A 25,000-nucleotide genomic window follows, 5' to 3' on the forward strand; every position below is an offset into this window, starting at 1 on the left:
ATTGTATACAGGGTTTCGATCCAGAATTAGATACTGCTTTGTGTATGAGAAAAGTTACTATGTCCATTTGATTTCGAAAGGAGACCATCTTGGTATTTGTGATACTTTGCAAATCATCGTTCAAAAATTAATTTGGAACACAGATCCAAGGTACAAAAAACTGCTAGGAGAGAGAGAGAGAGAGAGAGAGGAGAGAGAGAGAGAGAGAGAGAGAGAGAAAGGTCACACTAATTGTAGGGGAGGTCTACGTGCTAATTATGAGGGTTGTGTAGATACAAGGCCTATGTGGTATTTATGAGGCAGCAAATGATATCTCCAATTATTAGACGAAAAATTACATTATTGATTATATGATAATATAGTCAATTACAGCTATAACTCTACTATACGGAACATAAATGTAAGACTATTAATGAGTTATTATTTTCAAATGTTATTCATTATGAAGAATGGCGTAAATAAAAACATTTTTTTATGATTACTTTGTTTTCTATGACGATAGCCTTCATATATCTATCTTTATTTTCTGTATTATTAAGTTGGTGATGGTGATTGCCTATAAACACGCAAGTACAGAGTATATACGCTACATGCACTAAGACTGACAGTATCTTGTTCATAGCTAGTTTAATGGTATGTAAATATTTAATTCTATGTAATGTAATGGACATTGAAATTGCTGTATGTTACATATACTTGTCATCCCGTTGCAAACGTATGTATTATGTGTATGTGTTTCTGTTGCTTGTAGATATATTCAATTGTCTTGTAAAAATAGGAAAAAAGTAAGTTAATAGATAGACTTAGTTAATAACTATTTTTAAAACTTTGAATTTTGGGTTTTTTCGTATTAAGATCATGTGCACGATTTAGTATATAAAATGATTATCTTTCCTACCTTTGTTTTATTTTTGGGTCAATTTTTTTGTCTAGGTAATATCTTTTTTGCTAATATTCATTCCACCTAGAAGCCATTCCCCATTCACATATAATTCAACCCTTTCTTAACATTCTTCCTATGTTCATATCTCATTTATATCTGGCCTATTTTACTTTCATTCCAGTTAATATCCATTGTCACTCTTTTTTTATACATTTCAGACGTTTCAACTTTCAGTTGGTCCTCAAATTCGATTAATAATAATTCTCTCTGATTATTTTGAGAAAAAAAATTAATATACCTACATTCATACATAGATTATTCATTGTTATTGTCATTCCTAAGATAAACCTCAATTGTGTGGCAACGTATCTGTTAAGTTATAACAGTAGTAGAGAGGTAAATGCAACTAACGTTTATTCAACAGATAACGAGCTTTTATACAAACAATCGAGAGCAACAATGTCACAAAAATTCAAACTATACGAAGCTTATATACAAACAGTTGAGAGCAACAATGTCACAAAAATTCAAACAATATGAAGCTTATATACAAACAGTTGAGAGCAACAATGTCACAAAAATTCAAACAATATGAAGCTTATATACAAACAGTTGAGAGCAACAATGTCACAAAAATTCAAACAATATGAAGCTTATATACAAACAGTTGAGAGCAACAATGTCAAAATTTCAAACAATATGAAGCTTATATATAAACAGTTGAGAGCAACAATATCACAAACATTCCCACAAAAAAGAACATGCGATGGCAAGCTTAAACAAGTGTTTCTATTATCATTGCGGGAAAGCGAGTGAGAGATAAAAAAAATAGCATTACAGCGTAATGAGCGTGTATGAACATTTATTTATTAGGTTTTTTGTTATGAATTTTAAAGTAATTCATAAGTGTTCTATAAAGCTAAAGTTGTCTTTCGGTTGGTTGCTCAATTCGTCAAAATTCTAAAAAATTCCCCAAACTAATGACAAAATCTCAATTGGTTTTTATTTATCAAATTTTTGTTTGTTTTTAAGCAAAAGCAAAATTCCACCACTCATCAATCGCTTGTGTTTATTTTGCAATTGTTTTGTTATCTGAAAAAAATCATCATGAAATCCCTCACCTCCCTCCACCCCCTTTTACGTAATCGCTTTCAAAAAGGGGAAATTCCCCTCACTTTGCAATAAATCTCTTTTCCTTTGTGTTTCATGTTCTTTTTTCACCGGAAAAAAGGCACGTTCCCTGCTTCTTCAAAAATAAGATCTCACTTTCTCACTAAGTCACTAATTTGTGTTATAATAATCACCCTTCCAAAAATAAAAAAAATGCTGCTGTCCCTTCACCTTCTCTCTCTCTCTCTCTCTCTCTCTCTCTCTCTCTCTCACATAGCAAAGAACCGGTCACTCACTGTTTTACCCCCTTTTTCAGAGCAGTTTTAAGGCCTATTTTATTTCAGCGGTTCACTCCCAATTGCATGTGTCATATCCTTCCACCCCCCTCCCCCCACCGTGAATGAGTTATGCTTTCATAATAATAATTCCTATGCTTTTGTTTACCCTGGTCTTGCTTGCCGGCGTCGGACCATGAGGATGACCTCTGGTAAGTGCGACGAAGAAAATACTTGACCTTTTGACCTTTTATAAGAGCTTTTTTTTTTCTTTCCTCTTTAGCAAACAATCGATCACCTCTTTTGTTTACCTTCCAGAGCACCTTTTATAACCCTTTCTTAATTGCTACTTGACTGACCTCATGTTTTGTGTAGTCTGTTTTTATTGCATCTGCAAGAACTGTATTTAGTTGTAGAGTACTTCTTATTATTAAGCTTTAGAGAGCTTTGAGTCTTATGCGCGCCAGAGCTCTTTGAAATGTTGAATGCATTTTGGAAAGCTCGAAGAAATGAAATTCAAGGTCTCGTATAAATTGAAGAAATGCTGTTGACATTTTAGAAGGCTTATGATGTATCAAAGGTGTGCTTATGTGAGCTTTTAGAGAATTCGCAGGCAATTTAGTCATTCTTAAATATATGCAGATTAACAATGAGACTTAAAGGACAATTTTAGACAGCTTAAAATAGATTTATAGTATAGAAAAAAAAATATCTTTTCAAATCTTGAAAAATACCATTCAAAGGAATGCCAAAAATGAGACTGAAAATTTGAGTAATACTGAAGAAGGTCTTGGCCTTCGTAAAGAATATTAGAGCAACGCGTGCTTGATGAAATATAAAGGAAAATCCCACAGAAAGATTAGACATTTCAAATTCTTTTAGCGAGATATTTCATTCAAACTAGGTTCATTTCTTAAACGTTTTCATAAAAGCTTTGAATTTCATATGCAAAAAAAAAAAAAAAAAGAAAAAAAAATCAAAGAACCCGAGACAGTAAAACAAAAAGAGCAATAAAAGAAATCATTAATGTATTAATAAATCCCTAGAAGGATTATGCAGGCAAAGCGTGGGTCTTACAGCTAAACTGGGGGTGTCATGATTGGTCACCTAAGAATTTATTATACGCTCAAGGTCATCTTTTCAACGTAGAATAAAATGTATTGGCAGAGAAAAGTTTCATTTGTCAACTTATTTTTGTAATTTATTTAGGGAATAGAGCGATATACTGGTATGTACAGTATATAAATTCAATGTTTACCACAGTCATTGTAGGAAATTATTATTATTCGTACACAGATGAATATTGCGTTTATATTGTTGTAAATAACGAAATATAATATACAAAAAATTACTGCCTGTACTTGATGAAAACAATCTAAGCGCAACTTACATTTGTACTGTGTATGTCTATTCTTATTTACAATGATATGAGTCCACTGATTGATTAACGTAGTTAATGTCATCAGCATTTCGAAGACTTTGTTGCCAACCTTTCTTTGGCCTTTGTGTCTGTTTGTGCTTTGTCTTGAAAAGTAGGCCTAGTCTTATAAACCTTATATGTCCAGGAATGCTCCTCTGGTGTATATAGTTAATAACTTGAATGTTATTGAAATTATGATTATGTAATAAGAGTATTTTTAGCAGGAATGTAATTATAGATATTTTGTATTCTATGAATAACCCCTTAAGTAAGATGTATAAAAAAGATGATATATTAATTTTGAAACATTCCCAAGTGTTTTTACTCTTTAAGATATTTCATTTCAGGTCATTAATATCATAATTTTTGTGGTTTTTAATATGTATATTTGGAATTTTTAATGGTGACATTTTTAGAATTTCACGTTAATGAATATATAAATTTTTTGCCTATTTTATTTAAAAAAAAATTGTGATAAGTTCTTGATATTTCAGACATTTTTCTTAACCCTTAATAACATTATTTTTTAATGGTGATTCATATTTTATCACTAGTACATCAACCAATATATTTCCAAGATGTTTATTATAAGGAATTGTATTAATGACTCATTATTTTTCTATTCTAAACCGATCCCCGTCATCAAATCTTAATTATATCGTAAGAATGCAGACTTTTCTGTCCTACTAAACTTCTTGGCTTGTCAAACCTCATGCTTATAGGTTAGTGGACTTCACATGTCTTTGTACATACACAGGCGGTGCCAAGGATTTAGCCCTGCTTACATCAGAGGTGAACCCTATAGACTGCCAGGCTCTCTCTCTCTCTCTCTCTCTCTCTCTCTCTCTCTCTCTCTCATTTTTATAGTTTTTATATTTCATTTATATTTAATTGTCTTTAGTAGTTTGTTTTCTCATAACTGGTAAAATCTCTCTCTCTCTCTCTCTCTCTCTCTCTCTCTCTCATATTTTTATAGTTTTCATTTGTTATTTCATTTATGTTTAATTATCTTTAGTAGGTTGTTTTTTCATAGTTGGTAAAATCTACTCTCTCTCTCTCTCTCTCTCTCTCTCTCTCTCTCTCATTTTTATAGTTTTTATATTTTAATTATATTTGATTAGGCCCTTTATTTCATATTTGGTAAAATACTAGGATCTCTCTCTCTCTCTCTCTCTCTCTCTCTCTCTCTCTCATTTTTTAAAGTTATCATATTTCATTTATGCTTAATTATCTTTAGTAGGTTGTTTTCTCATAGCTGGTAAAAGCTACTCTCTCTCTCTCTCTCTCTCTCTCTCTCTCTCTCTCTCTCTCACATAAATTTGTTTATACTTTTTATATGTTAATTATATTTGATTAGGTCCTTTATTTCCTATTTGGTAAAAAACTAGGACCTCTCTCTCTCTCTCTCTCTCTCTCTCTCTCTCTCTGTCTCTCTCTCTCTCTCTCTCTTATATTTATGCTGTTTATATTTCAATTATATTTGATTAGGTCCTTTATTTCATATTTGGTAAAATACATGGACCTCTCTCTCTCTCTCTCTCTCTCTCTCTCTCTCTCTCTCTCTCTCTCTATATATATATATATATATATATATATTTGATTATATTTGATTAGGTCCTTTATTTCATATTTGGTAAAATACTAGGACCTCTCTCTCTCTCTCTCTCTCTCTCTCTCTCTCTCTCAAGTCAGTGATTTAAAAAAAACTAGTTGTTTTGACTTAAGTGTTTTATCCATAAGTTTTAATAAAATTACTATTTTTATCATATTTTATTATTTTTATTTTCATATTTTTATTTGTAGTTTATGAAGTAATTTATGTTGTATTTTGTAAATCAACATGCTTTAAATCAGCGTAATTTGTTATTCGAAATAATATGCTGTTGAAACGTATGTATCGGAATAGTTTTATTATTATTGATGGAATAAATAGCTTTGTAAATATATATCAAGAGACTAATTCTAATAATAGAAATGACAGTTGACAGAAGTATATAAAAGGATATATATATATATATATATGTGTGTGTGTGTGTGTGTGTATATATACCTATATATATACACGTATATATGTATGTATATATACATATATATATATATATATGTAAAAAAACATGTATATATATATGTATATGAATATATATGTATATATATATATAAATATATATATGTATATACACACACACACACACATATATATATATATATATATATATATATTATATATATACATATATATATATGTATGAATCATTAAAGTTTTGGTATTAATAATTTTGAAGTTCATTTTATGTGTTCACGAGTTGCTAGACAATATGTTTTTATAGAAGTGTTTCTTGCATACTATTAAATCTTCGTTATCTATAGACCTGTAAACATTTATTTAATTAGACTAATTTGGATGAACCCTACCCATTTTTTTTACTAGGAATGTTCATCTATTTCTATATGTATATTGATGTTGATAAAGAATGTAGTGTAGTTGAATGCTCCCTCTTTCGACCTAATGGATCCCGTCCTTCTTCCTTTTTTTAGTTCCTGTGGCAAATATTACTTCAGAATACTTCAACCCACAGATTAAGGCAAGCATGTCTGCTTTCCATGTGATCGTGTTTAATGCTTCATCTAGAAGAGCTTTTCATTTATTTATTATTACATTTTGGGCATAGGTATATGTCGTCTATATTTGATTTTATTTGCTCTACGATGTATTAATGGTAGGAGAATTTATTTATGGTGAGAAAGTTCATTTTGGTTTATGTATATTTTCTCCTTAGATTTTAGCATTGTTGTCCGTTTGTGATGTCATTTCGATTAAATGTCTTTGTAGGAACTGAACGGTTTCCGAAATTGTTTGTGATCAGAATTTGGAAAATAAACGAATTTGGCTAAAATGTAGGGAAATTATAATGGCCCTCTTTGCTATATTTAAATATCAACTGTTAATGTTCAATAAGTTATGATTAAGCTGTTTTACAAAGTGTGATATTCTCTCTCTCTCTCTCTCTCTCTCTCTCTCTCTCTCTCTCTCTCCTCTCTCTCTGAAATATATTTTTGCTTGAAATTATGCGCAAAAAATATGCCAACTTCCGGGAATTGTTGTTTAAATAAATCTATTTTTAGATAGTTAATTCATCGTATTCTCAAACCATGATGTTAAACGTAATATTCAGAGTTTTGTAAACCGGTCAATTCATCATCTTTTGTATATTTTACGTTAATCATATAAAGTGGATAGCTTTTTACATTCCGATAAAAAGACATATAAAAGTTATTCTTTTATGAATCGTTATTTTATTAATATTTGCTTTAGATATTTCTAAACCAGAACTAGTTAAAAAGGAACCTTCAGATTCGGGAATGGAAATCGGAATTTGTGTTGCTTCTCAGTATTCGAGCACCCTAGGGCAATGTAAGGTTTCTCTCACAATCGTGTTGAGTGTATCAAGCATAAAATGTGTTCCATGTTTTAGATTGTTTGAGTGTCTAGTTGTGTACTGTATGTAGACAATCATATGTTCAAATAGCCCTAAGTACATTAAAGTAAATTTTACATTGCATACATCACACACAACACCAACAAATGCAGCCGTTTCTAGCCCACGACAGGACAAAGGTTTCTGACGTGTCTTTGGTCAAGGTCTATAGGTATAATCTATAGACCTTGTCTTTGGTTATGTCTGTGGTTTGGCCATATTCATCACCATACTGGCCATTGCTGATTGGTGATGGTGGAAGACATTTGCCTAATCGCTCATAACAAACCGATCTAGTATGGGTGTCCCCGACTAATACAGCTGTGCTGAACATGGCGATACACGAACCTTTTCACTGCGTTAGGATATATATATATATATATATATATATATGTGTGTGTGTGTGTGTGTGTATACATACATGTATATATATTTGTTGTTATTGTAATAAAAAACGCAAAGTGCTCAGAATTCTTTAAAAGGTACAAGACCGTATAAGGAAGCGTGCGTTTAAATTTAAAGTTGCACTTAATTTCTAACTGAAAAGAAAAAATCTGCGCAGAGCAAAAAAATATTGACTTCCCGAGTTCTAAACAAAAGTACTTTTAACTACGAGCTGTTACTCCCTGGAGGACGGAAGAAATCCTGGAATGGGTCTGTGTCGTTCCAGACATTTCAATTCGCCGCGGAGGAAGGCCATTCCAGATCATAGTTCTGCTTTTGTTGTTATTTTTGAAAACCATATAGAATGAAGTAAGGGGCTTTGCAGTGTCCCTAACGCCATTGAAGTTCCAGCATCTTTAACCCAATTTCCATACCCTTTAGATATCTCCAACAAATTTTCCAGACTGCTTGGAAAATCCAGCACACTTTTCCCCACCATCTGAAAAGAGTCAAGTACACTTCCAGACCCAACCAAATAGTCAACGGACTATCCAGTCCCCCATCCTGGAAGGCTCCTACATATTTTGTAAGTCTATTGTGGATCTGCATTACCCCCCTAATCCCCTCCTCTTCTTGGTCTCCAGCCTGGTCTCTCTCTCCCCCCCCCCCTCTTACAAACATTCTATAAAACCCAGTCTCTTCCAGCTAAAGCATTTCAGTCAAGATGACCTCCTACGCTCTCTCTCTCTCTCTCTCTCTCTCTCTCTCTCTCTCTCTCTCTCTCTCTCTTATTTGCACCTCGCCCACAATGTCTCCAGGTCTTCAGATAAGGGCAAAGGAGGCAATTTAGTGTTTACGCTCTTTCTTTGTGATGGGATCTTTATCGGATTTCACTTTTTGATATTTTGTCTTACCTTAATTTTCTAGTTTGTGACACCCACAGTCCCGCTATGTTTTATATATATATATATATATATATATATGTTTTTATATATATAATATATATAATGTATGTATATATACACACACACACACACACACACATATATATATATATATATATATATACAGTATATATTTATATATATCCCTTTCTCTAAACGAAGTTACTTTAGAGACACCATACAGGTCAGTGCCTCATTCTTTATTCAATTTTGTGTAGGTCTATTTATTTAGTTGTATGTTTCCTTTGCACGTGTATTGCACATAGTCATATATGAAAAAGGATTAAAGAATTCGTTCATTATTGCCCGGAGAAGGATATGTAAAACTGATCGTCGCAAATCCTTATTAATTAACAAATTATTAATTCTGGTAGGTCTAGAAACCAATTTGTATTCTTCATTATCATTTTATAAAATAAAGTCATCCATCCTCAATCATTCAATGTAAAATATATATTGGAAACTATTCATATATAGTCAGGCCTTCTCCATCATGAGGCTCAATACTACGCAGTATTCTAGAAGTTTTATTCCAGCTGTTACCAAGTTATGGAATGATCTTCCTAATCGGGTAGTTGAATCAGTAAAACTTGCAGCAAATGTTTTTATGTTGAACAGGCTGATAAGTCTTTTTATAGTTTATATATGAAATATCTGTTTTGACGTTGTTTCTGGTTTTAAAATAATTCATTGTTAATTTGTTCTCATCATTTATTTATTTCCTTATTTCTTTTCCTCACTGGGTTTTTTTCCCTATTGGAGCCCTTGAGCTTATAGCATCTTGCTTTTCCACCTAGGGTTGTGGCTTGGCTAGTAATGATAATAAAAATAGTAATACTAATAATAATAATAAAAATAAGAATAATAATAATAAAACCATTTCCAGTGTCTATCTCAGTTATGATTATTTTACTATTATTACAAGTGCCAGATATCATAACAGTATCTCTGTTACTGACGACGTTACTTGAGATGTTTAGTAAAGTAATGCTCTTGCATTCAGCTTTGCCCAGCTATATTCCTGGGATCTGTTGCAAAGCGGATTACAACAGCATGCAGTGATTGACATACGTTTGATTTTATTTTATTTGGTGGGATGATTTCATAACTTTTTTGAATAATGTTCAAGTAGAGTTTTTTTAAACCAAGTTTATATTACTTTATGCCTTCTTATTTCTTCCTGTTGAGTCATATTTAGAATTGTTATTTTTTGTAGCTAAATTTTGACTATTCCCAAATATTATCATGAGATTTTCATGTAATCTTTATTGGCGAATTCAAATCCACTCTATGTCTTTATGAAGCGTATTTATCCATCGAACCATCCCCAAGTACTTGAATACGTGACCCTATTCCCCAAATGACCCCTCGTGACCCAGTGTCCTCGGAGATCTGACACTCCGTTAAGCCTTATACAACGTCGTCACGAGTTCACAGTTCCAGGAGATAACGATTTCGTGATATCCTTTTGTTTACTCTTGTGTGTTGGCGTGACTCGCTTTGATGGGCGGGGATGATAGGGCCTTCTTATGTATTTGTGTTTGGATCTTGTAGGTACATAGAGAGAGAGAGAGAGAGAGAGAGAGAGAGAGAGAGAGATATTTGGACCCACTCCTCTTTATGGTGGTTGAGACAGAAGACAAACGCAATGCGTCTAATTTCAAGTTGTGACTTCGTATGAGATCTTGGAAGTGGTTTTATGCATTAGATATGCTCTCTCTCTCTCTCTCTCTCTCTCTCTCTCTCTCTCTCTCTCTCTCTCTCTCTCATTAAGAAAATAAATCCAACAATCTCAACTTGATTGTGAGGAATTAAAACTTTGGAGAAGAAATTTTCCTCGGATTATTTTATGCTCTTCTCCTCAACTTGTTCGATCCCATCTTGACCTTGTTTGACCTGAGCTTGAACGAGTTCACCTTCTTTTAATGAGATTTTGTAGTGTATCTGTTCCGTGTTTTTTACTTCCTATTCACAGAATAAATCACTGTCTGGATTGAAGGCAAGTGATTGATTAGTATACATTTGCATGCAATGTATGATATATATATATATATATGTGTGTGTGTGTGTGTGTGTGTGTGTGTGTACTATTGGTATGATTATACAAGCTCTCTGAGGCAGTAGGAATTGAAAATATATGCTTAATGCTAGATCTGCGTCGAACCAAAATTATACAGTTAAGGATAGACACGCAAACAATAAGTAATAGACTATGTCCAATATATTCTTATAACACATTCAAATCTGGCCCATCTATACAGGGAAATAGTGCTCGTGGTAGCGAATAATTTCTGAAAACTATAACATCTTCAACCATTGTTCAGTAGAAATAAGTGGAGATCATAAAGAGGTCTTGAAAGAAAGGGCCTTATTGCGCAGGAAAATAGAGTCCATTTTTCTACACTCGAGTCATTATGGATATTATTGCCAGAAATGGCGAGAGAAGCAGACAGCTTAGTCATTTAAGATATACCTCGAAGAGTAGTGCCGTTGTTGCGCCTCGCACGGTGCACTGTAAGCACTGGAAGTCACATTTCACTCTTCTGAGATACCTCCGTTCCCGTTTGTCTCTCAGATGTGCCATCTCTGGGCCATGTGGCCCTAATTCATCAAAATCCAATCCAGCGTATTATCCTTAATGATGGCCTTCACTATTATTAGGTTTTCGCCCGTGTCCAGCAGGTCGATGATCGCCTCCTATCTTCGTATCTGGTCTGGGATGGAATTAAGGAAGTCATGGTGACAGTGATGCTGTTAGAAGCCGGGGATGGAATCCGGATGCTGCCGGAGGGGGTAGGGAGGAATAGGGATTCTGGGAATGGAGCAGTTGATCAATTTGTTGCAATAGATGAAAGGACGTTGGAAGCAAGGTTGATGTCATTGCAAGGAGAAAAGTTGTCGGAGTCTAGAGATTTTCTTTTTTTTGCATGAAAAGCAATGAATAGCACATTGTGTATAGGAAATAGGATTGGGGAAATCTATGGAAGAGGTGATTAGAATAATGCAAACCATTGTTCTCCAGTCTTGGGTAGTGCCATAGCCTTTGTACCATGGTTCTCCACTGTCTTGGGGAAGAGTTCTTTTGCTTGAGGGTACACTCGGGCTCACCATCCTATCTTATTTCTCTTGTTATTTTGAAGATTTTCTAGTTTATATATGAAAGATTTATTGTAATGTTATTGTTCTTAAAACTTTCTTGTAGTTTATTTCCTTTTTCTTCCTTCCTCACTGGGTTATTTTGCTTTTGGAACTCTTTGGCTTGTAGCATCCTGCTCTCCAACTAGGATTGTAGCTTAGCTAGTAATAATAATAATAATAATAATAATAATGATAATGATGATAATATTATTAATGATAATAATAGAAATGGAAAGTTTTGAGTTTTATCAGGCAGACAAACAGATAAAAACAACGGGTCAAGGTCACAAGGCCGTGTTAAACGTTCATTAGCTCTGCTTGTGTAAGGAACCTTCATATAACAGCCTCTCTTTATCTTTACGCGGATACCTCATTAGGTTCAGTTTATATTAGAAGTTATAGCCTTAAACGTTTTCATTTAATCCAATCATGTGGTTCATAAAGAGATTTAATTCATGGTGATTATTGAAGATAGACCTTGTAGTCCTGTATGACTCGAGAAGGTTACATCAATAGTCTAGATGAACTTTTTAGAATTATAATGTTGTTAACATTGTTCTATAAGTATATTTATAGTAAAAACCCTCGTATAATTCTTCGTATACGATCAATTTAAATATTTACATAAAATGAATTTATGCATAACATTTATATAATGATGCTAATCAGTTTTATTTGTCTAAATAGTCGAATATCTTAATTGTAAACAAGCCAGTTTTTAGACACAAATCCCAGAGTGGCTATATTTAGCCACTGATTCCCATTTCAACGTTAAATCTTTCTCCATCCGTAACCCTTTATAGCCCTTGGCAGCTGGGTGACCCTGCCCGCCTTTTCACTGTTTTCTACATCCACCTATAAACTAACCCCCCCCCCCCCCTTCCTGTTTTTTAAACGGGGTGGGGAGTATCCTCGCCATTTGGAATTAACTCCAACCCACGCACCTCTCTCTCTCTCTCTCTCTCTCTCTCTCTCTCTCTCTCTCTCTCTCTGTTGACAAATAGAGGACACAGCTCTGTTATTGTAGCATTGATACGGGGGAAGAACAATGGATTTTCTCCACGTAATCATTGATCGAGGCCCAAGAGAACAGCCGGCGGTCGTCCTCTATCCCTCCACGGCGAAAACTATCCCTTTTTCTAAAAGTCTCTGTTCTATTTCTTATTAATAAATATTACATAATAGTGATATTATTATTATTATTATTATTATTATTATTATTATTATTATTATTATTATTAGCTAAGCTTATTTGTAAATATTAGAGTTCCTAAAGAGGATTACACATTTTCAGCGACTGATACTTTCCTCGTATTGTTAAGCTTCAGAAATTTCACTCCTGTTTCTTTTTTCTCTAGTTTATATATTTTTTCTTATTTTCCATTTGTTTATTTCGTTAGTCTTGGTATGGTATAAGGTATTAGATCAGACTTCACAACGATATATATATATATATATATGTGTGTGTGTGTATATATATACATATATATATATGTATATATATACATACATATATATATATATATATATGTATGTATATATATATATATATATATATATATATATATATTATATATATATACATATATATATATATATATATATATATGTGTGAACATGTTAGATGGTTGATATGGAAATTCGTGTTCTGTATATTTGATGAAATAGAAAGTTCTTCAGTTTGCTACGATATACTGTGTCAATATAGTTATTAGAGAAAAATCCATTTTAAAGGCTTTGGTTGTTATAGTTAAATGTGTTCTGTAGAATATGCATCTGTATTCTGAAGAAAATACTGTCACTACAGTCACCGCAGAGATTCCGTGTGAAATAAGCCCCGCCCTCTGATGACGTCATAGCCAATCATGTTGTCTCCAGCATTAACAGCGGTCACAACACATCCCCTTAAAGTGATTGGCTCTGACGTCATTAGGAGGTGGGACTTATTTCGCCTGGAATTTCTGCGGAGACTATAAATACACCAGAAGGTGAGGGTGTTCTCATTAGATCATCGGTCAAGTAGGGTCATATTTGCCTTTGCTTTCATTCTTCATTTTATGACATCTTACTTATGCTTTACTTGTTTGCATGATGCTACTCCAGCTCAGTTTTATTTCCTGTATTGAAAACGGGATTGCTGTTTGCTTGCGAAAGGTGCTTCAAGCTTTTTATTATAATCAGTAGATTGAAAAATATATATATATACATTTCTAGAGTTTGTATTCTTGATAAATTTATCATATGCAATTTAATCTTAAATGCCAACATTCCATTTGTCATATAGGCCCATTATTTATGTTTGTTATTTGTAAATTTATTTGTCTTTTACACTTATGATTTAATTGTATGTTTCACAACCGTCAGAAGAAGTTTATTTTTATATGTATTTTTAATTTTATAAGTGGAATCATTCTCTCAAATCATCTAGAAATAGATCAAATACCATTATTTATTTTACCATTAATATTTTTTTGTGAGATTCAATTATATCACGTTTAGCTCAAAATTGCAATAATAATAATGATACTGAGAGAGAGAGAGAGAGAGAGAGAGAGAGAGAGAGAGAGAGAGAGATAGAGAGAGAGAGAGAGAGAGAGAGAGAGAGAGAGAGAGAGAGAGATAATATCCCACTCACCACAAGTCATTTGATATCACATTAACAGGTCATGTAGCAGTCTAAGGAGAAGAAAAAAGAAACAGAGATATTATAAGAAGATGGACAGAACGTCGTTTCGAATATGGTAAAAATAACGACAAGCAAATGAAGATAAATAAAAAATTAAAAAAGATAACGAATGCAGAGTGATTTTGTATGACAACAGAAGATCGTCTGCAGATTCCTCGAGAAGAATTCCCACTGATAAATTTATCTCTATCGCCAAAAAAATAAAAATAAAAATACACCGAAGAGGAGTTCTTTCTGAAGGAATCTGGTTTTCAGATCTTTTGATTTTATTATTATTTATTTTCATTTGGTTTTTAATGCTTCATTTCCTTCCCTGGGCTTTGAATGCGTTTGGATTTGGTTTTTATTGAAAGTGAAATGTTTAAAAGTTTATTATTTTTCTGTGCATTGATATATTATTTACTTATGTTTGCCCATCTCTGGCATGATTTTTGTATGTGTTAATTTGAATTAATTTAAAACCAGATAAAAAAAAAAGGATAAAAATATATATAAAAAAAATCCAAAATCGTCCTTAAAAGAAATATTAAAATGATTAGGTGAAAAAAGTTAGCAATATATATATATATGAATATCAAGATGAATTCCTAATATTAGTATCGTACAGAATCAGTTTTTATTCTTAATGATTTGCACAGTTTTACATTGAAAGAGTCAGTCGCTTATTCCTCTAGTTTCTTCCTTTCCTTTTAGTTTGAAGTAGCAAAATTTCTTTAGTTAGAAATAGTATGGCTATTTGTGTTCCATTCAGACTGACATTGTGTGATTGTTCTGAAGAAATATAATGTGGAAGAGAACGAGAGAGTGAACAGAATATGTAATGGAAAATGGAAGAAAAACATGAAAGATAATAAACGGAGGAAATATTATTATAAAGAAATAAGAGAAATAAATTTAAAGGTAAAAATAAAACAGAAAATGATTTTAGTGTCTAATGCGATGCAGATATCCATTAAATGAGAATCCCTCGGGGCGGAATAGCATGAATGCATTATGAAGTTCCGTGTGAATGTGGGACAAAGGTAGGAGAGAGAGAGAGAGAGAGAGAGAGAGAGAGAGAGAGTTTTGAAACGAAAGAAAATGGCAGAAATGAAAATAGATTAGATTTTTTTCATGGTATCTTGCCATATTTTATTATGAATCTCTCTCTCTCTCTCTCTCTCTCTCTCTCTCTCTCTCTCTCTCTCTCTCTCTCTCAACCCAGTTCATAATCGTTAATGCTAATTATATAGCAGCTGAATACGAGCATTATGTATAGCGGTCCCTTAATGAATTCATTTTATTCGGATATTAATGTTCCTCTTAAGAAAAGGGACATGGGAAGATTAGCCCAGTTCAGGATTAAAGTCAATTGAAGACTTCTAGGTTATCGAGCTCGGTGAAATTTTGAGTGTTTGCTTCTATTTTGTGAGGTTTTTGGTAAATAGAATATTAACATTTTTATGGTAGTGTTCGTGCGTCAAGTGTTTTCTCTAAAATGAATACACACACACACACACACACATATATATATATATATATATATATATATATATATACTTATATATATAAATATATATATATATATATGTATATATATATGCTGTATTTATACAGTATATTCATATACACATATGCTGACACACACACATATATATATATATATATATATATAGTGTGTGTGTGTGCGTGTGTGTGTGAATGAGCGAGAGACACGACCCAAAATCAAAATGCATTCCCAATTCCCCAAAAGAGCTAGGAATCCTATTATTGAAAATTTTTCTCATCTACTTTTGTTTCGTATGTACACAGGCTCCTTAATCCCAAACTCCTCCTCTCCCCTCATGATACATCTCCTTGAGGGGATTTTCATGGACCCACCTACGTCTTCTGGTCATTCTCATGTTGACCTTTTTTTTTCCTCCTAACAAAAGTAGGTCACGGTTATTTAAATGCCTCTTTTGGAGGTCAGATGAATGCCTTGTCCTTTTTTTCTGTATCTTTTACTCCTGTGTTATATTGACTGTACATTATTTTATAACATCGTGATTCCTATTTTTCCCTTCTCCATTTTGTCATCCTACTTTTCCCTTCTTTACCTGCCTCTCCATTGTCCTAGTTCCCTCCTCTTATTCCCCATTTCCCTTTCCTTACCCCAACGTCTTAACTTTCCTTCCTCTTCCCCTCTTCCTCGGGGTTTCCATTTCTTTGGTAAATCTCCCAATTCTCGCCGTTCAGAATTGGCCAAGTTCCTCCCATGAAGGAAAAACTTTTTTTTCTCATTCCATGAATTAGTCATTTCAACCTCATTGTTCGAATTCCTCCCAGGGCAAGGAGAGACTCCTCTTCCTCTACTCCCTGGTCCCTCCTGGAGGTGTTCTTGCAACTCCTCGTCCTCGTCCTCAAGGGTTAGATAAGAATGGTCCCTCTTGGGGAGGTAATACTCGAATGACCTCTTTATAAATGTTTTCTCACGTGTATTTCTTGGCCTTAAATTCATGTGTTGGTTAATATTTTATTTTGGTTAGGAAAATTTGCATTTCAATTATTTTATCGGGATATTTTATTTTTTTAAAGAAGCGTCATCATTATTATCACCATTATTAATACATCCATGTATGTGCCATGCATTTAAATGTAATATTACTCATCTTTTACAGCTAACAAGACGTAACCCAGTTTGCCCCAACAAGAGTATGCTGTTTGTGTTTTGTGAAGTGAAAAAATAAATAATACATTTATGCATCTATAGATAAACCAATGCGTAAATAATTCTTCTACATATGTAGACATACCACATGCCTACATTCCCATTTCTAGATGCTCTAAGCAGGATAATCTTATGTATGTCTATATTATCCAACCATATATATAATCAGAAGCCCTTTTCATTCATATCCCTATCCTTTCTTTTCTTCCTCCGTAGGGCCTGCGAGAGTAAGGCTGAAGGCTCCAACAAAATGGAACGCTACACCCCGCAGCGCAAATTCGCCGACAGGAGGTACCAGGTGTCCGGAGCGAGGACTTACTTCTACGTCAACGAAGCCCAATGCGAAAAGAACATGGAGACGTTCATCAACTGCATCGATGCCGTGTCGGGTAAGAGCACTTTTTATTTCCATCTAGATTTATGATCACCTAGATGGAGGACGCTGGCCAGAAACATCGACCCCACATAAAAGGGGGAAAAGATGCAGACAAAGAAGAAGAAGAAGAAGACCTAAATGGTGGTATATGTGGTAATTTCGTCTGCTCTGATCAGGATTCGAACCTATCAAGAGGATGAATGATACTGCCTTTGAAAGAACTCGCTCTGATAGATGACGTAATGACTCATTTAGTTACGTTCTGTGTTATGCATATTCCTTATTGGGGTGAATTTGGAATTCAATTGCCGACTTTTATGTTCATATTAACGCGTTGTACTTTTTAATTTTCTGTTTCTGTATCCGCTATGCGTAGATGAAATTCGGAGAATAAAAGAAACAGGTATGAGAGTGAAGGGAAATATTTTGAATACAAAAGGAAAGAACCACTCGCTCTGTTGATTGGAAAATGCTGCCTTTTATTTTGTGGTTACGAAGAAAGAGTTGAGAATAAATGTATCAAATATAACCCAGAAAAAGCCACAGAAACATGGAAAAATAGAAAAATAAGAAGAACGACAACTAATAAAAAGTAAATATAAAATTTAGTTATATAAAATAAAGAAAAGAAACTAGACAGTGATTCTTAGAAAAAAATAAGAAGAAATATTGTTCGACCCAGTTTCACAAGCAGTCAGTAGGTGAAAGCACACTTCACCATTGATTCGCTCTCTCTCTCTCTCTCTCTCTCTCTCTCTCTCTCTCTCTCTCTCTCTCTCTCTCTCTCTCTCTCTCTCTCTCTCATGAATCGAGACATTCAGTGAATGCAATTAACGATACCCACGCAAGTTTCTCCCGCAACCTGTACTGGCAATCGAACAGTTGCGCTGTTAATCAAAATATCCTTTCAGTAGTTTTCATTAGATATTTGGCAAGTGAAATACTATCTTTTCTTTATGCATTCTTAAATGATGGGAACCTATAGAACAAAAGTAACTTATCTGAATAAAATACATTGGCATACATATATTTGCATTGAATGTAAATGTCATCATAAAGATATTTGTTTTAGTAAATGTAATTCAAAACCAGTTTGATTTTGCTAATCCGGAAGGAGTTGATATTGCTTACATTGCACCTCATGGGGGGGGGACTATATGCATGACTTGAGGTTACATGCTGCTTATCATCAGACCTTTACCTTGCCGCCCTTCGATCTTCCTGTCTTCTAGGTGTCCGACTCATCTACACCTGGTTTGACTCCTGTTACACACCCGTGCTGAATCACCTCCTCGGCCCCAGTTCTAGCCATAATGTCATAATTCATAAATTCAAAACAGTATTAAGGTTAATACGTCCTTGCTTCTAGACCGTTCCCAAATACTAAACAACATTTCACTCCCAGATAGTTAACATACGTAACATTCCCCAACTTTGGTGGGCTCTGCGGCACACTGCAGCTTCCCCCACCCCTCCCCACATCACCCCCCAAAGGGAACGAAAACGGGGGATGTGGAGAAAATGGGAAATTTGTTGTGTAAGTTCAGACGAAAGGGATTTTCAACCTACGCATATCGACGTGTTTTTGTCGGGAGTCGTGAAGTCCCGTCGCTACTATCTGCTGGAAATCTCTATAATGGATTATTGGTGTTGGCTTTATAGGGGAATTCTACCTGGAATTTTAGGACCTGTTTATCAACGATAATTTTTTATAGTGTTATGGGTAGTCCATAGGTCTCTCTCTCTCTCTCTCTCTCTCTCTCTCTCTCTCTCTCTCATTACACCAGTGCTTGGATTAAGACCTAAATTTTATACTCAATTCAATTCAGGAAATTAATCTCATTCAAACTTTAACTTCCCGATTATTATTCCTGATAGTTTGTGAAAACGTATAATTCTATTTTTTTTTTAAACTAACTTCAGTAAGTCTCGTATTTAAGATATGGATTAGCTTTTATAATTATCAAGCAACCATAAGACTTATTATAACACAGTATAGCAGTCAATATTATTTTTTGATTCTTTTCACATGCAATATAATGTCAAGTATGTTGTAAATCAAAATTTGTATATATTTTAGAATTATTAGTTGGCGAATGTAAATCCGGAATTACCATATGATCTTAGTTCTAAAAAGAATGTCCTTTTGACTAGTGCAAAATATAATAATAATGATACATGTACAACGATCATGAAAAAAAAGAATGATAAAAATCACTGGTTATTAGTTTAGGTGAGCAATACTTATCTAAACCTGCCATTGACGTAATCAAAGAGCATTGAATGACAGAAAGTGCTTTATGGCATCTAATCCCAAAATGAACTTCGATCGCCATGCACCATGTGTGGTTTGTGTAGAACGAGAAGCGAGTAATGTCTCTCAAATGTTCCGCATATTGACAACACTCTCGGATGTAACATTCCGTTTGTTGACTTGTATTGGTTCTCGATTTGGCATCCTCTGTTCTAGCTGTATAACGTTGTTTTCGTTAACTGGGACACAATCTCTCTCTCTCTCTCTCTCTCTCTCTCTCTCTCTCTCTCATCTCACGGGCCTCAAGTCATGTCACGTAACCAGCCATAAGATTCTTTGAATAATTTACGAAACATCTTTTTTAAGAGTTCGATCCGTATCAATCTTTTGGGATTTTTGTTACATTTTGCATAGCTTTTTGTCTCACGTAAGTGAAGTATGAAGGAATGTGAAGAATGTTGATATTTAAAGCCCGAAGGGTCGACAAACTGACCTGCAACCAGGTTACACTTGAGGGGTTAACCGGCATGCTAGGAATTTTCTGATCGTAATCTTTTCCTGTATGAATTTGTGCGCCTTGAATCAATCACACACACACACACACACACACATATATATATATATATATATATATATATATATATATGTGTGTGTGTGTGTGTGTATAACCCTTTCTGAGGTGGGATACCTCAACGAGGTGAAAGGATTTTGTGTATCGCCATGATCAGGAATGCTGTACAAGTCAGAGCCACCCATACTAGGTTGGTTTGTTGTAAGCGATCAGACAAGTTTCCCATCATCACCAATCCGCAGTGGTTAGCGTGAAAATGGCCAAAACCCCAGGCATGGGGTAAGAACATGTCTGAGGTCTTTGTCTTACTGTGGACTAGAAACGGCTGCATTCGCTGTTGTTCCTGTGTGTGCATATATGTGTGTGGATTTGTTCATATGAAAGTCATCCTAAATCTTAACCTGAATATTGCAAGACAATTGCAATTCATCCACTGAAATCAGTTGCATACTTGTCAGAGAAACGCAGGAAATGTGCGTATGAATACATTTTCTCTCACATTATTAAGGAAAAGAAGCGAAAGAATGTCACTTCTGATTAGGACAAATAGGATAAAACGCGAGTTTGATATTTAACACTGAAAGTTTGAAGACTTTTAATGATTTCTTGATGAATCAGCACGAAAATTGGCACACGCTAACTTGAGGAGAGCTATATTCATCACTATTTTAGTTGTACCTTAGAAGGTTAGTAGATTAGAAATAAAGAATCGTGATTAATTAAAATATTTGGGAAGTTGGATTAATTATTAACGGTAACCCGAATCACAGGAAATGGAAACGATTATGAAGTGGAAGAGAGATAATATCTCCCCTTCATTGGTAATAATTAATCATTGTTTCATTGGTTTTGAATTGAAATGGCATCGTTACTATTACGTATTTCCTGTATAATAATGACTAAGCCGATTTATTATTTATAAAGATATAGAATTAAGATTATTTACGACACTAAGTTGTATTAGTGGTTTCTAAGTTTTTATTTCAATATGAATTAACACAATTATATAACAAGGGTAATTTTAATTGATTATAAGCCCACAATATTTCTCTCTCTCTCTCTCTCTCTCTGACATTGGAGAAATCGGGTGTAATAAAATGTTGTGTGTTATATCCGTAGAGTCACGTGTCAAGTTCGTTCTTTTAATTTAGTCATGTAATGTCAACTTATATGATTTGACGTGATTTAACTGTCTTTCAAGATTTTTTTCTCTTTATTTATATACTTTATCATATCCTTTAAATAGGAGCTGGGTATTTAATCCTTTTAGATATGATTAAAGTTAATATTTTTATTGCCAACAACTGAACTTCCTCTTTGTTATTACAGATGCGACGCACGGCACTGGCTTTGCTGCCATCAAGATGACTGCTCTCGGGAGACCCCAGTTATTGGTGAGTTGAAGAAAGAGAATCATATAGCCTGTAATTTTAATTGTGTGAGCTCTCTGAGACACACACACACACACACACAAGGAAAGATAGAGGGCAATCATTTAAATAGGTGTCGTGGGAGACTGTTTGATACCGCATATTGTGGAAAATAGGCATTCACTTGGTTTAATTGGTCCTATTAAAACTATTTGCAACTCATGCGAACTTATGATAATGATGTCTTTCCTTTCAATTGTTTAGTTTTATTTTTACGGGTCCATAAATCCATGTTGCACAATATGAAACCAACTAATTTTTAAAGACTTGTATTTATTGCGTAATGTTCCAAAAACACTTGATGTGGCTATATGTGAAAATATACTTCGAAAGTTTTCCATCTTTCATTTTACGTACAGGATTTATTTCTTCCGTAGGGAAATCTCCTGTATTTTATAGGTAATTACTATAAGCTGTTGGGGTTACATACTGTATATCTTCAAATGACGTCATGGGAAAACAAGAAGAACCTTAGATGAAGTAAACGGTTCCATTTCTGTAGTGATCGATGTATGTTGGCCCGATGGTAGAATCTCTCTCTCTCTCTCTCTCTCTCTCTCTCTCTCTCTCTCTGTTGTAGTTTGATGTTTTATTGGTTGACGTAGAAAGAGAAACATTTTATCCTCTTGTCAATTACTATGTATATTCCCTTCTGAAGTAGTGAGAGAAGACAATAGGATCATTTATTGTAAGGTCCCAATCTTACAAGTAAATAGATATTCGTTGCTATGGCAATGGCCTGCCACCCCCCCCCCCTCTCTCTCTCTCTCTCTCTCTCTCTCTCTCTCTCTCTCTCTATAGTAACTTCAGGGATCTGACCTTATGTTACTTTTATTGATGTGTTCTTCATTTGGGTTGTCTTTGATACTTCGTTGGTGTATCAGTAAGACAACATTTCGACATACACACACACACACTCACATATATATATATATATATATATAATATATATATATATATATATATATATATATATATATATATATATCACAGGTAAAAATCACAGGGAAATGTGATGCTCAGATGCAAAAGAACCACAGGAAAAATGAAAATATGAAATATAGGATTAAGTCTTGTTGACTAGTTCCGTGATACTTCTTCAGAGGACTGATTTATTTAACGAGGTTTCTTTACATTTTATAGGTACAGTACACGTACGAACATACATATAGAGACGTTTACTCTACCTATAAAATGTAAAGAAATCTCGTTCAATAAATCAGTCCCCTGAAGAAGTATCACGGGATTAGTGAAGACTTAATCCTATATTTCATATTTTCATTTTCCCTGTGGTTCTGTTGCATATATATATATATATATATATATGTGTGTGTGTGTGTGTGTCTGTGTGTCTGTGTGTGTGTATGTATATATATATGTATACACGCAGAATTCAATTATCTTTACTCATGTTTTAACATGAGTAAATGCAATCTTGGAAGTACAGGGTGGTTTTAGAAGAGGTAGGGGTTGTATGAATCAGATTTTTACAGTTAGGCAGATATGCGAGAAATATTTAGCAAAAGGTAAGGAGGTGTATGTTGCGTTTATGGATCTGGAGAAAGCATATGATAGAGTTGATAGGGAAGCAATGTGGAATGTGATGAGGTTATATGGAGTTGGTGGAAGGTTGTTGCAAGCAGTGAAAAGTTTCTACACAGGTAGTAAAGCATGTGTTAGAATAGGAAATGAGGTGAGCGATTGGTTTCCGGTGAGAGTGGGGCTGAGACAGGGATGTGTGATGTCGCCGTGGTTGTTTAACTTGTATGTTGATGGAGTGGTGAGAGAGGTGAATGCTAGAGTGCTTGGACGAGGATTAAAACTGGTAGGCGAGAATGATCATGAATGGGAGGTAAATCAGTTGTTGTTTGCGGATGATACTGTACTGGTAGCAGACACAGAAGAGAAGCTTGACCGACTAGTGACAGAATTTGGAAGGGTGTGTGAGAGAAGGAAGTTGAGAGTTAATGTGGGTAAGAGTAAGGTTATGAGATGTACGAGAAGGGAAGGTGGTGCAAGGTTGAATGTCATGTTGAATGGAGAGTTACTTGAGGAGGTGGATCAGTTTAAGTACTTGGGGTCTGTTGTTGCAGCAAATGGTGGAGTGGAAGCAGATGTACGTCAGAGAGTGAATGAAGGTTGCAAAGTGTTGGGGGCAGTTAGGGGAGTAGTAAAAAATAGAGGATTGGGCATGAATGTAAAGAGAGTTCTATATGAGAAAGTGATTGTACCAACTGTGATGTATGGATCGGAGTTGTGGGGAATGAAAGTGATGGAGAGACAGAAATTGAATGTGTTTGAGATGAAGTGTCTGAGGAGTATGGCTGGTGTATCTCGAGTAGATAGGGTTAGGAACGAAGTGGTGAGGGTGAGAACGGGTGTAAGAAATGAGTTAGCGGCTAGAGTGGATATGAATGTGTTGAGGTGGTTTGGCCATGTTGAGAGAATGGAAAATGGCTGTCTGCTAAAGAAGGTGATGAATGCAAGAGTTGATGGGAGAAGTACAAGAGGAAGGCCAAGGTTTGGGTGGATGGATGGTGTGAAGAAAGCTCTGGGTGATAGGAGGATAGATGTGAGAGAGGCAAGAGAGCGTGCTAGAAATAGGAATGAATGGCGAGCGATTGTGACGCAGTTCCGGTAGGCCCTGCTGCTTCCTCCGGTGCCTTAGATGACCGCGGAGGTAGCAGTAGTAGGGGACTCAGCAGTATGAAGCTTCATCTGTGGTGGAAATGTGGGAGGTTGGGCTGTGGCACCCTAGCAGTACCAGCTGAACTCGGCTGAGTCCCTGGTTAGGCTGGAGGAACGTAGAGAGTAGAGGTCCCCTTTTTGTTTTGTTTCTTGTTGTTGTCGGCTACCCCCCAAAATTGGGGGAAGTGCCTTTGGTATATGTATGTATGTATGTTTTAACATGTATCTACGCTTTTGTATTTGTCATTATTGTTCACGACATTCGTATTTACATTTCTTTGTCGAGTCCTTCTGCAAAATTGATTCTATATATCAACAATCTTTCTAAATTTCGTCTTATAATAGATTTCATTCTATAGAAAAGCAAACGTACTCGTACAACGATATATTTAGATGTTATAGCTGTCTGGAAAACGAAGAAACGTTTAAATCTAGCGACGAATTAGGAAGATGTATAATAGCGCATTAAAATAAAATTTGGAGAGAGAGAGAGAGAGAGAGAGAGAGAGAGAGAGAGAGAGAGAGAGAGAGAGAGAGAGAGACAGAGAGAGAGAGAGAGAGAGAGAGAGAGAGTTAATTTCCAGGAAAGAGGATTGACGGCCCCCAAAAAAGCAGAGAGGTTTCTGGGGAGATTAGATTGTTATCGAGAGGAGAGGAAGGAGGAATTTATTCTAAA

General features: G+C 34.6%; 1 protein-coding gene across 4 annotated transcripts in view; it reads left to right on the forward strand.

Moving 5' to 3' along the window:
• The window catches only part of slgA (proline dehydrogenase slgA), a 102,225-nt gene that overhangs the window by 55,819 nt on the left and 21,406 nt on the right, over nucleotides 1-25,000 (forward strand). For 2 of the 4 annotated variants that reach the window (XM_068393732.1, XM_068393735.1), the window contains exons 3-5: nucleotides 14,294-14,371; nucleotides 17,222-17,394; nucleotides 21,536-21,600. In XM_068393732.1, coding sequence (XP_068249833.1) covers nucleotides 14,294-14,371; nucleotides 17,222-17,394; nucleotides 21,536-21,600 — 316 coding nt within the window. Of the gene's footprint in view, nucleotides 1-2,441; nucleotides 2,481-14,293; nucleotides 14,372-17,221; nucleotides 17,395-21,535; nucleotides 21,601-25,000 lie in introns of all 4 variants that reach the window. The other 2 variants (XM_068393733.1, XM_068393734.1) reach the window with 2 other exon arrangements.

The sequence above is a fragment of the Palaemon carinicauda genome, chromosome 19, assembly GCF_036898095.1.
Source record: "Palaemon carinicauda isolate YSFRI2023 chromosome 19, ASM3689809v2, whole genome shotgun sequence".
In the NCBI taxonomy this organism is placed as follows: domain Eukaryota; kingdom Metazoa; phylum Arthropoda; class Malacostraca; order Decapoda; family Palaemonidae; genus Palaemon; species Palaemon carinicauda.